The 13101-nt window shown below is 40.3% G+C and overlaps 1 protein-coding gene across 2 annotated transcripts in view; it reads right to left on the bottom strand.

The window, feature by feature from the left end:
- CNTNAP5 (contactin associated protein family member 5) overlaps positions 1-13101 on the bottom strand; it is a 293699-nt gene that overhangs the window by 155805 nt on the left and 124793 nt on the right. For both annotated transcript variants that reach the window (XM_039381219.1, XM_039381218.1), the window contains exon 4: positions 5345-5492. In XM_039381219.1, coding sequence (XP_039237153.1) covers positions 5345-5492 — 148 coding nt within the window. The remainder of the gene's footprint in view (positions 1-5344; positions 5493-13101) is intronic.

The following is a 13101-nucleotide window of genomic DNA, read 5'->3' as shown; positions in this document are numbered from 1 at the left end:
CCACTAATTATCTGTTGTGAGCACCCTGGCCAATAAATACCCCTGAATGGGAAGATGTCAGATAAATGCTAAAGATGTCAGATAAATGCTAATCCTGCAGGGAAAAGTTAGTGGCAGTCTACATGACAACAAATCTCTGACTTCTTGTTAAAAACAGCCACTCCAGAAAACCTGCTTAGGGTTTACTTAGTGTTTATTTAGTCCATGTATGTCCATAATCCACTTGCAGCAAGAAAATGAGGATCAGAAATGTTTCAATTTTCAGAAAAACTGTAGTAATAACAAACTAAAACACAACATGTGATTTCATTCTGCACTGCCTGCTGGCTTACTTCAGCTCCCTGAAGACAGATTTTACTCAGTCTGGGTCTTTTCTACACTGTCCTCATCAACAAGGCTGTTGACAGCCTGGGAGCAATATGAGAGCATAGAGTTTACTTGTGCAGCAGTCTGCTCCCACCAGAGAGGTCATTCATACTAAAAGAGACAGTCCTCTTAGTGATTTTGGAAAATGTGAACACTTACGTAGCAAAGATATTCTACAACAGGAATAACTTTAGGAACAGTTGCCATGCGAGATAGGAATTTTTGGTCTTGCACTTCCACCGCTGATCAGAAGCTTTAACTTCTGGTAGAAGGGAAAAGGACTGCTCCTGGTCTGAACAGATGTCTCCTCTGGTCGGTCATGGCTTACTGGCTTGAGTGACCCCAAAGCAATCTCTACCTCCCTCTCCAAATCCCTCTCAGACATGCAACCCAAGGGATGAACATGGAACATGCACTTCAGAGGTGACTGCTCTGCTATGCAGCTTTATCCCTATCACAGATCTATGCTTCTTGGTAAGCAATTGTTTGGATATTTACCTTATGCATTTGATTACAAACACTACTTGTCAATGACAATGAGATGTTAAGCAGTTCTCCGCAATGAGTTCTTTTCTATCTCATAGGAAGACAAGGGAGAGAATGGAAGAAGGTGGGGAAAAAAAAAAAAGAAGAAGTAAAAGAGAAAGAAAACAGATCCAGTAAAAATGCCATTTAATCAAAAAGCATAATATCAGATCATATTCCCTAAAGCAATGACAGCAAAATATGAGAAATCAGAGTCCTGAACGGCAAATGAAGAACTTTGCTCTCAAAAGCAAAAGACACCCTGTCTCACAGCCTATCATTGTTTCTTTCTCCTGTAGTATCCCAGTCTATTAAGTGAACATACACCCAATTCTGCTGATGCTGTTAACCAGTTATAGAATATGATCAGCATCTTCAATGCAGCTATATATCTTATCCTATAAAAGCAATTGTGTCAGCAGATTTTTTTTCCTGTGCTAAGCTAACAAGACTTTTCCCAAGTATAAAGTTATACTTGTCACCCCTTGCCACCTCCAGCGTCAAAAGCAATTGGTTTGCCATTTGTCTGAGCACATCCTCTGCTGCAGCTCTGCTTATCTGTTACAATCACACTGTTGAACCAAATGCTGCAAAGGGACAGCTTACACACACTTCTGCATAGAACTTTCCATTCAATTCATCATAAATCCTTTTCTGAACAAGAAATATCAGTATACGTTTTCAGATCAAGATCATCTTCCTATTTCAGTACCTATTTTGAGGATGCAAGATGGAATCTTTACAGGAATTTTTAATAAATGGAGTTAACATTCATTTAAATATATGCTTTCTCTGTAAGAAAGTGTACAACAATTAGCACATATTATCTGTGAATTCCAGCTTATACGAGGGTCTTGGAGGGCTTTACTCACAGGAACTTTGATCTGTATAGGATAGAATCAGGCATAATTACAGTCTGAGATAACTTTACTGTTAAAAACATGTTTTATATTCCAAATAAACAATGTTAATTGGCACCCAATTAAAGAGTGAGAAGAAAAAGGGAAAAGGTTAAAAGAAAAAAAAAAGCAACAAAGCTTGTTGTTTGACAGGGAGGTTTTCAGAATGAATTCATAGTAAATTATTTCTAGCACGAGCAACAGGAGCAATAAGCAATGGCAAGTGCCATTCATCAGCACAGTGCCATCACATGTTAAGTTAGCCACTTTGGCATCTAATGCACATAGCATGATTCCTCAGTTTATTTTGTTGCTGTGTCCTGGCAGAACGTTTGGTGACCTACAAGACCTGATGCCTTCCACATGCCCCCTACAAAACAGTCATCACTGAGAGCTGCATTTGCAAAAATTAGGACAAGATTGTGTTCCTGGGACTTCCTGAGCAGAGGGCAGTCACACACAGAAAACACAGATAACAGAGCCTTCAGGTGCCACAACACTGTCACGTTCACCTAAAAAGCAGCAGTGAAGCCACAAAACTCTCCTACAGCTATCAGCATCTACTCAAATATGCAAGGTCAAAAAGGAGCTGATGCGAGCAGAGACCACTCAAGGAACCACATACTATTTTGCACACCCTGGTGTATCACAGCCAGGTGCTCAGCTGCATGTTTGGATGTAGTTTCATGATTTAGCAGATGTGCAGCACCACAAGACATTCACATAGTCTAATCTGCCCATGTCCCCAGACTTCTGTTTCAGCCAACCAATGAATGCTGCCATTCACACAAAAATGATTTTCAACTCACCTGTAAATGAAAACTATTTCTGCAGTTTTTTGCCCCAGATATCAATAAAAAACAACTTTGTTTTCAGACTGAGTGTTGTGTTTCAGAGGCAAATTTTGCTTGTAAGGTGGAATGGACAGCAGGTAGTTCAGCATCATCTGAATTTCATTTTGCTTCTACAACCAGACTTAGAGGCAGAAATGACCCCACAATCACACATGTACATTTGTGAAAAATTTTATTCGTGTGTTCTCCATGAACATATTCTCATTTTTATCTCACACTGCGTCCAAAACTAAAATGCTGCGGTAAATCCTTCCTTCGACTTCAGTGGACTTACAATAAAATACTCAGTGTTTTTTTACCTATAGAAGCCTTTAAGTCATTCCAACAGCTCAAAGAGAATTGAGCATGACTGGGAATTAGGCTCTTACAGATGGACCTTCTTTCATATACATACAGACACTTGCATGAAGATTGTGCACATTCAGGATAGTTCTTTAAGTTCAGTTTCCTTCCTGGCTTGTTCAACAGCCTGTCTCTAGTAATTTGGGTTTTGTAATTTTTAAAAACTTTTTTTAAGATTATTAATATATTTCTTGTGCTAGAATTGAACATGGTGAATGAGTCTGTGTGCTATCAACAGTACATTACAAAATGCAGTTATGTAAGGGCAGCTCAGGAGCAGATATTCTGTCATTATAACACTAAAGTTGATATTTTATAAATGACCAAACATCTTTTGTACAGTGCAGTAGTGTCTGGGTTAGAAATAGCCAAGATGGTGAAAGTAAATCTTGTGAAACAGGTATTGCTTGTCCTATGCAATTTGCCAGAGAGAAATTTGAATGGCACATTTATATAAATGGAATAAATGTTGCAACACTCTGTAAAACTTTTATGAAGCCCTTTATTTCTTTTCTTTAATCTCATACCTTAATTCTGCACAAGCACTTTTATTTCCTGTAACTGCAGGGTACAGGACAAAGATAAAGACTTAGATGATAGCACAAGGTAATTCAGCCTATGAGTGACTCTGAAATCTACTTTGTATCATATAAAATACAACTGATGCAACATGAAAGTAGTGCTCCTGTAGTATATCACATGGACTAACACCAGAACAAATTCAGCCACAAAAGTTTCAACCTGCAGTTCAAGTTTATTTGTTCCTGGTCTGTTTGGACTACACTCTTAACTGCAGAGATTTGAGCATCATTAACAGAAGAAAGCTCTTGAAAAGAGATTAGACGGCAGCTTTGAAATTGTCATCAAGGGCAGTTGATTTTGAATTATAGGTTTCAGTTCACATATTCACTGGTTCACCTGGAAAAAGTCTCTTGCCCTAATGACAAAGCATCTACACCAGACTGTTTCAGGTCTGTACTTAAATGATAGTCCCCAGTGCCTGAGCATCAAAGTAAGTGGAGAAGCAGCATTTAAAAGAGGCCAAATGGATCTTACAGACCTACACACAGACCATAACAAGGATCTTCCTGTGAAACCCTGTGAATCAATCCTAAGATCTGAGTGCAGTGATGAGGCCACTAAGAGTCCTGGAGCTGTGTCTCTGTTCAGTGGGATCATGTTCATTCATTCATGGCTAGGCTTTGCAAACGAAGATTTGGGAAGGGCTTTACCCACATTTGCTACAAGTGGGCTGGTGGTTAAAAATGCCAATATGAGATAAACAGGTCCGGTTGCAAAAGGCACAGCAGAGGGACTCCTTAGGTGGTATCATGTGAATCAAAAAATTTAACAAACTTTTCTCTTTGATTCTGCTCAGATGAATTTGTCTCCCAAATATATTTATGCTTATTCTGTCACAACCTCTCTCTGCACCTGGGAAGAACAGATAAGGACTAAGCTAAATGAGGAGGTGCACCAGTACAATAGTGTCAAATGATGGTGACTTGTGCCACACCACAGTGAAATTACTGGTAAAACGCTGTTAATTCTCTGAACTCTCCCCCAGCAATATCTCACCTGTCTCTAGCAGTGTCTCAAGTCACATTTGACCATTTCACAAATAAAACTAGAGTCACTGGAGAAATAAATACCAACTGGACTTGTGTTTCCTCATGTGTGAACTTCTGTTTTGCTTTCTTTTTCTTTACATTCACACTATTCCATGGTGACAGGTCATACATCTGAAGCACTATACCAAGACATGTTGCCAAAATGCCCCACGGCAGACACATTTATAGGCTGCTCCAGAGCCCATGTGACAAAGCACTACAGACCATGTCTTAAAGGATCATCATCACATGGTGGCCAAAGAAAGCACTCATGCAAAGGCAGTTAGAGCAGCAGCAGATTTCTCTGCACTCTGGAGCTATAAAATCATCAGCCTCAAATACAAGTATTAGCTTCACAATCCACAGCACTTCCCTCAACAACTAGTTAATGTGCCTTAAAAACAAAAACAAATAGTTTAAACAAATATAGCCCTACAAAGATCCCAATTAGCTTTGTGTCCTCCAGTGGGGTGGGAGGTTTTGCAGCATCTGACTGCCTTGCACTTGCAAGAAGCAGCAAATTGCTCTGTGGTGGGCTCAGCTCTGAGAAAGCTTCAGCAGCTGAGCTTGATGGGCCTGCACATCCCTGAGCAGAAAGGCAAGAACAACTACTGAAAAAATTAATGATGTCAAGTGCATTTCACATTACATTCTAACTCATAAAAATTGTACTGCACTCTTTCAATAGCACTACCAGCATCAACAAAAAGCTCTTTGAGAAAATGTGGGTTAAGATGTAGCCACTTACTATAGGAGCAGCCGAATGCCTCAACTCTCAGCCCTATCTGCCCACCAACATTCCACTTCAGAGGGACGAAGCGCAGGAAGCGAGCTTTCATGGAGTGCAGCAGCTTGTGGTGAACCACACTGTCAGCGTTGCTGTTTCCTGTGAAAACCTGGAAGGACAGAGAGCCTTGGTGAGACATTTAGCAATGAGAAGTGAATGCAGCACTCTGAATTGAAGTTTGTGAGCTGCCGCCCCTCTTCTCAACTCTCAGTCTCACTAATTACTCAAAATTATTTAAATTGATTGTCAAGTTTTCTTCTAATTGCTGCTTCTCTTATGGAGGGAGGGAGACAGCAGCACGAGGGAGACAGCAGCATGCAGAGCACCTCAGCACAGTAGGGGGATGTATACAGGGAGTTACAAAAGCAGGTTGTAGATGGGGATGCTACAGAAGATGCTGCACGATTTATTCCAGCCCAGGATATATCCCTGTACATTATAATACTCCATTATAAATACCCAGAGTCCCTTCAGCACAGTGAAGGACAAGGCCAGATTTAGCCTTTGGTGCCTTCATGGATAGCAAATGATGGTCACAAGCCACTGAGGTTGTCCACAGCCTGGGAAGATGAACAGAACTGTGTATATATAGATATTCAACAGAAAACTCAAGCAAGACACAGGAAGAAATGAAAGCCTGAGTCAGTACACAGGAGAATCAGCATTTGACTGTTTTTGTACCTGAGAGAGTTAAAGCTTCCAACAATAGTCATTTAACTTTTTTACTTACCTATTTGATTAGTTGCCTGCAACTGCAAGTCAAAATTAATGACCCTATTTAGAATTATCACTTAACAAGAGCAAATTCTCTCATGGATGAAGAATAACCAAGGGATTGCAAAGACAAGCCTTAAGACAAACATCCAAGCTGTATTCCTGCCTGAATAATTTTCAGTTCACCTTTACACCCTTACTCTCTAATATTGGCCCAGGAATATAATAGACTTCCTGCAACCTTCAGAACATTTGAGTAACTCAGTTAGGACTGAAATTTGAAGCTAACAGTTTTGCAAAACATGAAAAACAAAGACAGAATTTACAAAAAAAAATAATCTCACAGGAGAACTATATTTGTAAAAGAGGTCCTTTGCTTTGTAAGTATAAAATTTCATCACAAAAAGTTGTACCAGTTTTAAACGTTTCTGCAGTTCAAAAACTGGCACCATTCACTTACATAATGCAACTGTGACCAAAAATTGGAATAAACCCATTAAAGCAGACCTACAATTCATTTCTGATGGCTGAAGGATGATTTAAAGAGCTTAGGGGTTTCATCTCCACTCAGAAATAAAAGGACTAATTCCCAACTGTTTAAATATTTACTCAAATGAAAGCATTCCAACCTTTTTCCAAATGTTATTACAGATGGTGTAAAACTTCAAATTCAGCATATTCCTTTTTTAATAAAACCAGCATTCAATTGTTTTATTAGAACATTATCATATATATATATATTCGATAAAAAAATATCCTGGAACAGTTCTAAGGCACAATCCTTCAAAACCATCCCATATTTATTTCATTTCAGTTTAAAACCTGTAATCTGGGAAAATTCTCTTATACATACAAGAAGCCTTATTTTCCACCCAGTCATGAATATATGCAAAAGACTGTATACATCTCACTTCCTAAAACATTCTTTGCATTTCATTGCTGTTATTGCTTGCCTCTGAAGAAGAACAATTTTACTGAAATGATCTCTCACAATCCCAGATACGTCAGTGAAGGGCAACCCTTCAAAACATGTGATCTTGTGCTGGTTTTGGCTGAATTTTCTTCATGGTAGCTTGCATGGGACTATGCTTTGGATTTGTGCTGCAAACAGTGTTGATAATACAGAGATGTGTTAATCACTGCTGAGCAGAGCCTACAGAGTCAAGGCCTTTTCTGCTCCTCACACAACCCGAACAGAGAGAAGGTTGGGGAGGCACAAGAAGGTGTTCCTCTTCTCCTTGCCTGTGGGTTTGTGTCTTCTGCTTTACCTATTTAACTGTCTTTATCTCAACCCACAAGCTTTCTCACTTTTAATCTTTCAGTTCTCTCCCCCATCCCACTGGAAGGGGTGGGGGGAGAGTAAACAGCTGTGCACGGCTCAGTTAATGGCTGGGGTTAATCCATGTCAGACCCATAAAATTATTTTTATTAGGAGCTTATCAGGTCAAAAAGAGCAAAAAATTTGGCTATCTCAATTGTCCTCAAAGCTTTGCTTATCCTGCACCTCTACTTCTGAACTTTTTATGCACAAGAACTTGTTTTCTACAAGTACAATGTAACAGTTAACTAATCTCTCACCAATTAAGCTCAGTTATATAATTAATTTTTTTTAATGGGGATTCTTGTTGATCTTAATTCAATTTTAACCACATACAGCAGTTTAACAGCTTTGTCCATCGGATATGTTTTGAGGAGTGGCACGAGTAGCACTTCTAGATGTTCTGAGCTTACTCATACTGCTTTCACATAGCAGCCAAATTCAAATTCCAGCAGAGAGTCTTTCAGAGTTTTTTTCCTTATATTTCAAGTGAAAAATCTTGTTCTTCTTTGTAATGAAATTGTCAACAGAGAGTAAGCTTCACAGTCAGAGCTGTGACAGTGCTCACATTTTTAGTAAGACAGTCATGGATATACAAGATGCATGAAGTGGAATGTATGGTTTTCTGTTTGCTCTGGAGGCCCAAGGTCTTGGAATCCTGTGATTATGTAAAAGTCTCACCTTTCATAAGATAATAAAGAAAGAAGAAGAAAGAAGAAAAAGAACAGAGGGGGAGCAAAGAGTTTCTAGTCCTCCTATTGTGAGAACTGGATTGCTTAAAATGTAGTGACTAGAGTGCAAGTAAAGGTGAGAATTAAGAGTCAAAAGAAAAAGTACACTTTAATACAGCAACACTGTGAAACAAGGGTCTGTGTTGGTTTTTTTCTCATAATCCTTTCATACACAAGGCTGTCAATACTGCACATTGCATGACAAGCCCACTAGGTAATAACTTTTTGGTTTAGGTAAATCCCAAAACATTCTGGGAGAAACACCAAGATGAAAAAGCTCATTACCGCCAGATGTATCTCCTTGCAGTTACAAAGTAACGGGAAGTAGGTGATTTACAAATGCCACTGTGTGCCTAACAGCCCACAAATTCCTGTTTAAGACAGATAGGAATAGCAGTCCTTGTCAGCACATAGTAGAATGTTGGGATCAGTGGCCCCTGGTGACTGCTGGAAGACCTTAGAGGCAGTTCACAACTGTAGCTGTAGGTAAGAGCAGTCTTGACACCCCTCTGGTTGGGCAAACCAGCTGTAAAGACATTTTTTGCAAAGCTTGTGCAAACTGCACACTCAAGCAAAAGGCGTGGGAGCATCACCTCTATTTGCAGACACAGAGGCTGTCCCTGCCTCCAGGCAGACGGAGTGTCCAGCGCACTTCAGGGACTGCCTGTGCCATCAAAGGAGGCTATGGTTTTGTCAGGTAAATCTGACACAGCTGTACCCCACCATTTGCAAGCTGCCTACCTGCAGGCATCTAACTAAGTAGTTTCCCTCAACACCTCAAAGAAGAGGTAGAATTACCCACGTTCAGCTTCCAGATCAGTTAACTCCAAACCTGATATGCAAATATGTAAAAACATCTTCCGACATTGAAACAGTCACATTGGTAAAAATAAACTATTCAGAAGTCTAATACATCCCTTACAGCACTTTTTCTCAAGCTTCCCTAATAACCAAAAAGCTAATGACACTTTAGGAGGAAAGAAATCAATAAGCAATGCTGTATCCATTGATCTGCACCTATGAGATGGTTCTGTGTGCAGCTAGCACACCCCTGCTTGCTGCTAACTGCTGGGCGTGACTGTGTATGCCTCTGGGATTGCTTTGATTTTCACTTTCAACTCCCACTGCTATACAGATCACCTTCTCATGCTTTATGGACCACTTGTGGGTTGTAGACCATTGAGTGAATAATAACACCAATTGTTACAGATGATCACTTGAAAACTTAGATCCACAGCTGACATAGAAATAATCCATCCATTAAAGAAGATGATACTAGGATGCAGTACCAGATTTTGTAGCCCTGGAGGTTCAAATATTGATTAACATTAAAGTTATTGGTGAGAATGGCAGAAATATGTCCTCTTGAGAAATGGCCTCTATTACAACTTTTTGTTGATAAAAGGATTAATTCCCAGGAACAAAAAACAAACACGCAGAAAACGAAACTTCACACCATTTCCCATGCAACACAGTTGCTCTGGGAGGGAGCATAACACTGAAATTTATGTCTTTTAACAAGCCCTACACACACAACAAACTGATGATTTACCTGGGAAATTCTGCTTCTGGCATTCTATAGGGCTTATAAATCAAAAAAGCTCCATTAGTGCCAAATGTTGCCACCAGCTTCTTGAAGGCAAAAGCTTTTCCCCAGTGCCAGTGGCTGCAAGGTTAACAGTTTACCATGGGCAGGGCTGCCTCAGACCAAGCTTGTTTCACAATGCCTGGCTGCACAGTGCTCTGCTGTGACACAAACCATAGCACCACAGTAATATTTTATGAGGCTTTTTTTATGAGCCAGCAAAGGCAGGTCCCACTGGCATGAAGAGGTGAGGTAAGAGCAGCTGCAGTGGTTTGGAACAGGGTCCAAATAGCTCAGTGCTGCCTCTTTGGCAGCAGCTGTCAGCGTGTGGGAAGAATGAGAATGAGACAAGCATGTACAACGCTTTTCCCAGTGCTCAAGTCACCTAGCTCATGGATTACAGCAAAGTGGAACGAAATAAAATTCCAGTTTAAATGAAAAAGAAAACTTTCAAAAGAAGTTTAAATCTCAAAACAACCGTTCTTCCCTGGAATTTACATGCATGACTCCCTCAGGAAAAACAACAATTCAAATAAATGGCCTATTTTTACAACTCTCCCATTCAAAGGGATCCCAAAAGCTTTCCAAGTGCAGCTCAGGAAAATGTCACGCGACTGTGGTGAAATATGACAGTTGTTTGATAACCCTGCAGACACACATTTATTTCTTTACCTCATGCATTAATTCAGAGCTATGCCAGATCATACCAGTGAGATCTGATGTGCTTTAGACTGCCCTTTGGCCAAACTCGTAGATTGGTCTCCACCTTCAGACAGACAAGTGGAAATTGGGTGCAAGTAAAATGTCTGCTCATGAAAGCCTAATCAATTCAAAGGACAGGGTCGGAGTCAGGACTTAGTCTCCCTTCTTCACACCAAACAGTAACTTATTTACAGAGCTGCAGAAGGTGGTTCCCATAACGGCTCTGCTGAACACATTTTGCTCTCCCACTTTGTTAGGCAGGTAATGGGATGGGTTCAAAATGAGTATGCAAGCAGCAACATCGGCACAATCATCAGCCCTGAGCGGTGAGCAGGTAGACCTGAGGTTAACTATCTTGTAGGGGAGATATTTTAAGACATATTGAAAACTCTCATTTCTGCCCAAGTAACTCTGATGAACTGAGTTGAGGGAAAAAAATAATCTGATTATAAATGTGCAGAGGGCATACAACACAGATGTTAGCAATTTGCAACATTTCAACCTACAGTAAAAGAAATACAAGCACAGAAAAGAGCACTCCACCTTCAAATCTCACCTGTGACATCACAGTATGCTGCCTCCAGTGCCTGCAGAAAAAGGATGGGAGCACACTTAATTCAAGCTATCCAGAGCTTAGTGAAGGAACCAAAGTGAGATAAAAACCAGCTAAGCCTGTTGTAAATCCCAAAACTGCAGTACTTAAAGTAAAACAATGTCATTCTCCCCTTTAAACTTTCTTAACAGTATGAAAAAGATCAGGAGCCAGGACTTTACACCGTGATAGAGAATATGCTTCTTGGTGATCACCTCCCAGGACCTCCTCGAGTACTTGAGTGTACACGCAAAGAAAACATGAATTTTCAATGAAGAAACAACATGAAAATCTGAAACTAAGTTATAGTATGGGTCCTACATTTCTGCTTGTATGTGTGGGAAGAGATTGGATGCTACCACAACAAGGTCACAATACAGCCACGAGGGCACCATACAGAAATTCAGCAGCCTCTGATTTTATTGGGATGCTACAGGGTTTCTTTTCATGGAACAATTATACAGCATCAGTGCCTGTTTGCAACACTTAAGTGTGGACAGGTTTGTGGTGACTTTTTGTAACAATGAAAATTTAAAAATACATTCAGATTCTGCTGCAAAATGAAACTAGCTGTCAGTTTGGACAATTCTAGAAATATCCCAGCTCTGACTCAGCCCAGCCCTAAAACATAAAAAGATGTAAAAACAAAAATATAACTTCGAAGCCTAAATGTTTTGGGTTTTTTTTACATTTCACCATGCCTACACCCTGTGCATGCCAACAGTGAAAAATGCTGCTTTGCTTATGTAATGGAAAATGTCCTGCCTAATACATCAAGCTAGAGCTGTTAATATCTTGTCATGAAGAAACCCAGTGAAATGGTTTTGCTGTCATCTCAATAGCTCTGTGCCCAGACTGGGAGCTGCTAAAAGCTCCACCTCATTTAGAGAGTGAGTTAAGAGCAGCTATCCAAGAACAGGGGTTCATGACAGGACCTGGTCCCTGGGAGTTGCTGTCTTTCAGCATTTGACCTTTAAAAAATCCTTTTGCTGTTAGAGGGGGTCAGACCATGGGAAGACATGGGATGACAAGGAGGGCTGCTCAGCTCCTTGAAGAGCTGCAGTTTAGAGCTCTGTTTTTAATACTGTGCAGCTACACTTGGCACATGGATTCTGTTTTCCCACCTCTCTTTCTCAAAGGACAAGCTATATTTTGTTTCAGTGTTCTTTCAACCAATATCTAAAAATTAAGTACATTTTTTACTTTGAGAAACTTGCCTGCTTAGGAAGTCAATTGGAGCCTTTTCTACTGATTCAAGCAGGTTTCACTCTGAGCCCAAGAGGAAACAGCTGACAGCCTGGTCCAGGGACCAAAAGCTGGAGGGAGGGTTGTGTCCTCTTAGCACATCAGTTACTTCTGAGCATCTCTTTCTACTGCATGTTTCTTTCCTATTAATGCACCATGGTCTTGATGACAAAAGGTAACCAGTCATTTCTGATTAACAGCCTTCTGAGCGGAGTTGCTTGTTTCCAGATTCATGTTTTAGCTTCCAGGTTGAATACTATGACTCCAGCTAACCTGAAGTCTATCCTACCTTCACAAAGAGAAGCCTCCATTCTGCTTATGTTTCTTCTTTCTTAACAGCAGCTACATTTTTCTCTCTGAAACATCCATCCTTGACAAGAATCTCAGAAACAATATCCCCTGGCACATTGTCAGAGCTGCTATTAGGGAAGTGCACAGGGGAGAAGAATACAAGAGGTACCTGTCAAAATTATCCTCCCATAACGTATTATCTGAGTAAGTGATAGCTTTCCATCTCATCCCTCCACCCACAAATGGAAAAAAAAATGTAAAAATTGGTCTAAAAAGAGGTAGTTTAACTTCCCTATACAAGAAGGATTGCAATAAATGGCTGCCATATGGTTGATCAAGCAGGAGTCCTACTGGGACTGCATTACCTTTGTTACTTATTGAGGGGCTGACTGCTGTGCTCCACCAATGCAACATCCAACTGAGCATTAGTTAGTCACCTCTGAGCTACTGCCATTTTCTGTAGGCAGCAAGGTAGTCCAGGGGAGAGAAGATGCAGTAATGTGGCAGGGTCCATACTCATTCATCACTTCCTTGAATAAT

Source organism: Pipra filicauda, unplaced genomic scaffold, assembly GCF_003945595.2.
Source record: "Pipra filicauda isolate LSUMZ 115617 unplaced genomic scaffold, ASM394559v2 scaffold218_size1660888_pilon, whole genome shotgun sequence".
Taxonomy (NCBI): domain Eukaryota; kingdom Metazoa; phylum Chordata; class Aves; order Passeriformes; family Pipridae; genus Pipra; species Pipra filicauda.
Note: the sequence above shows the minus strand (reverse complement) of the source record. Positions and strands in the feature narration are given on the sequence as shown.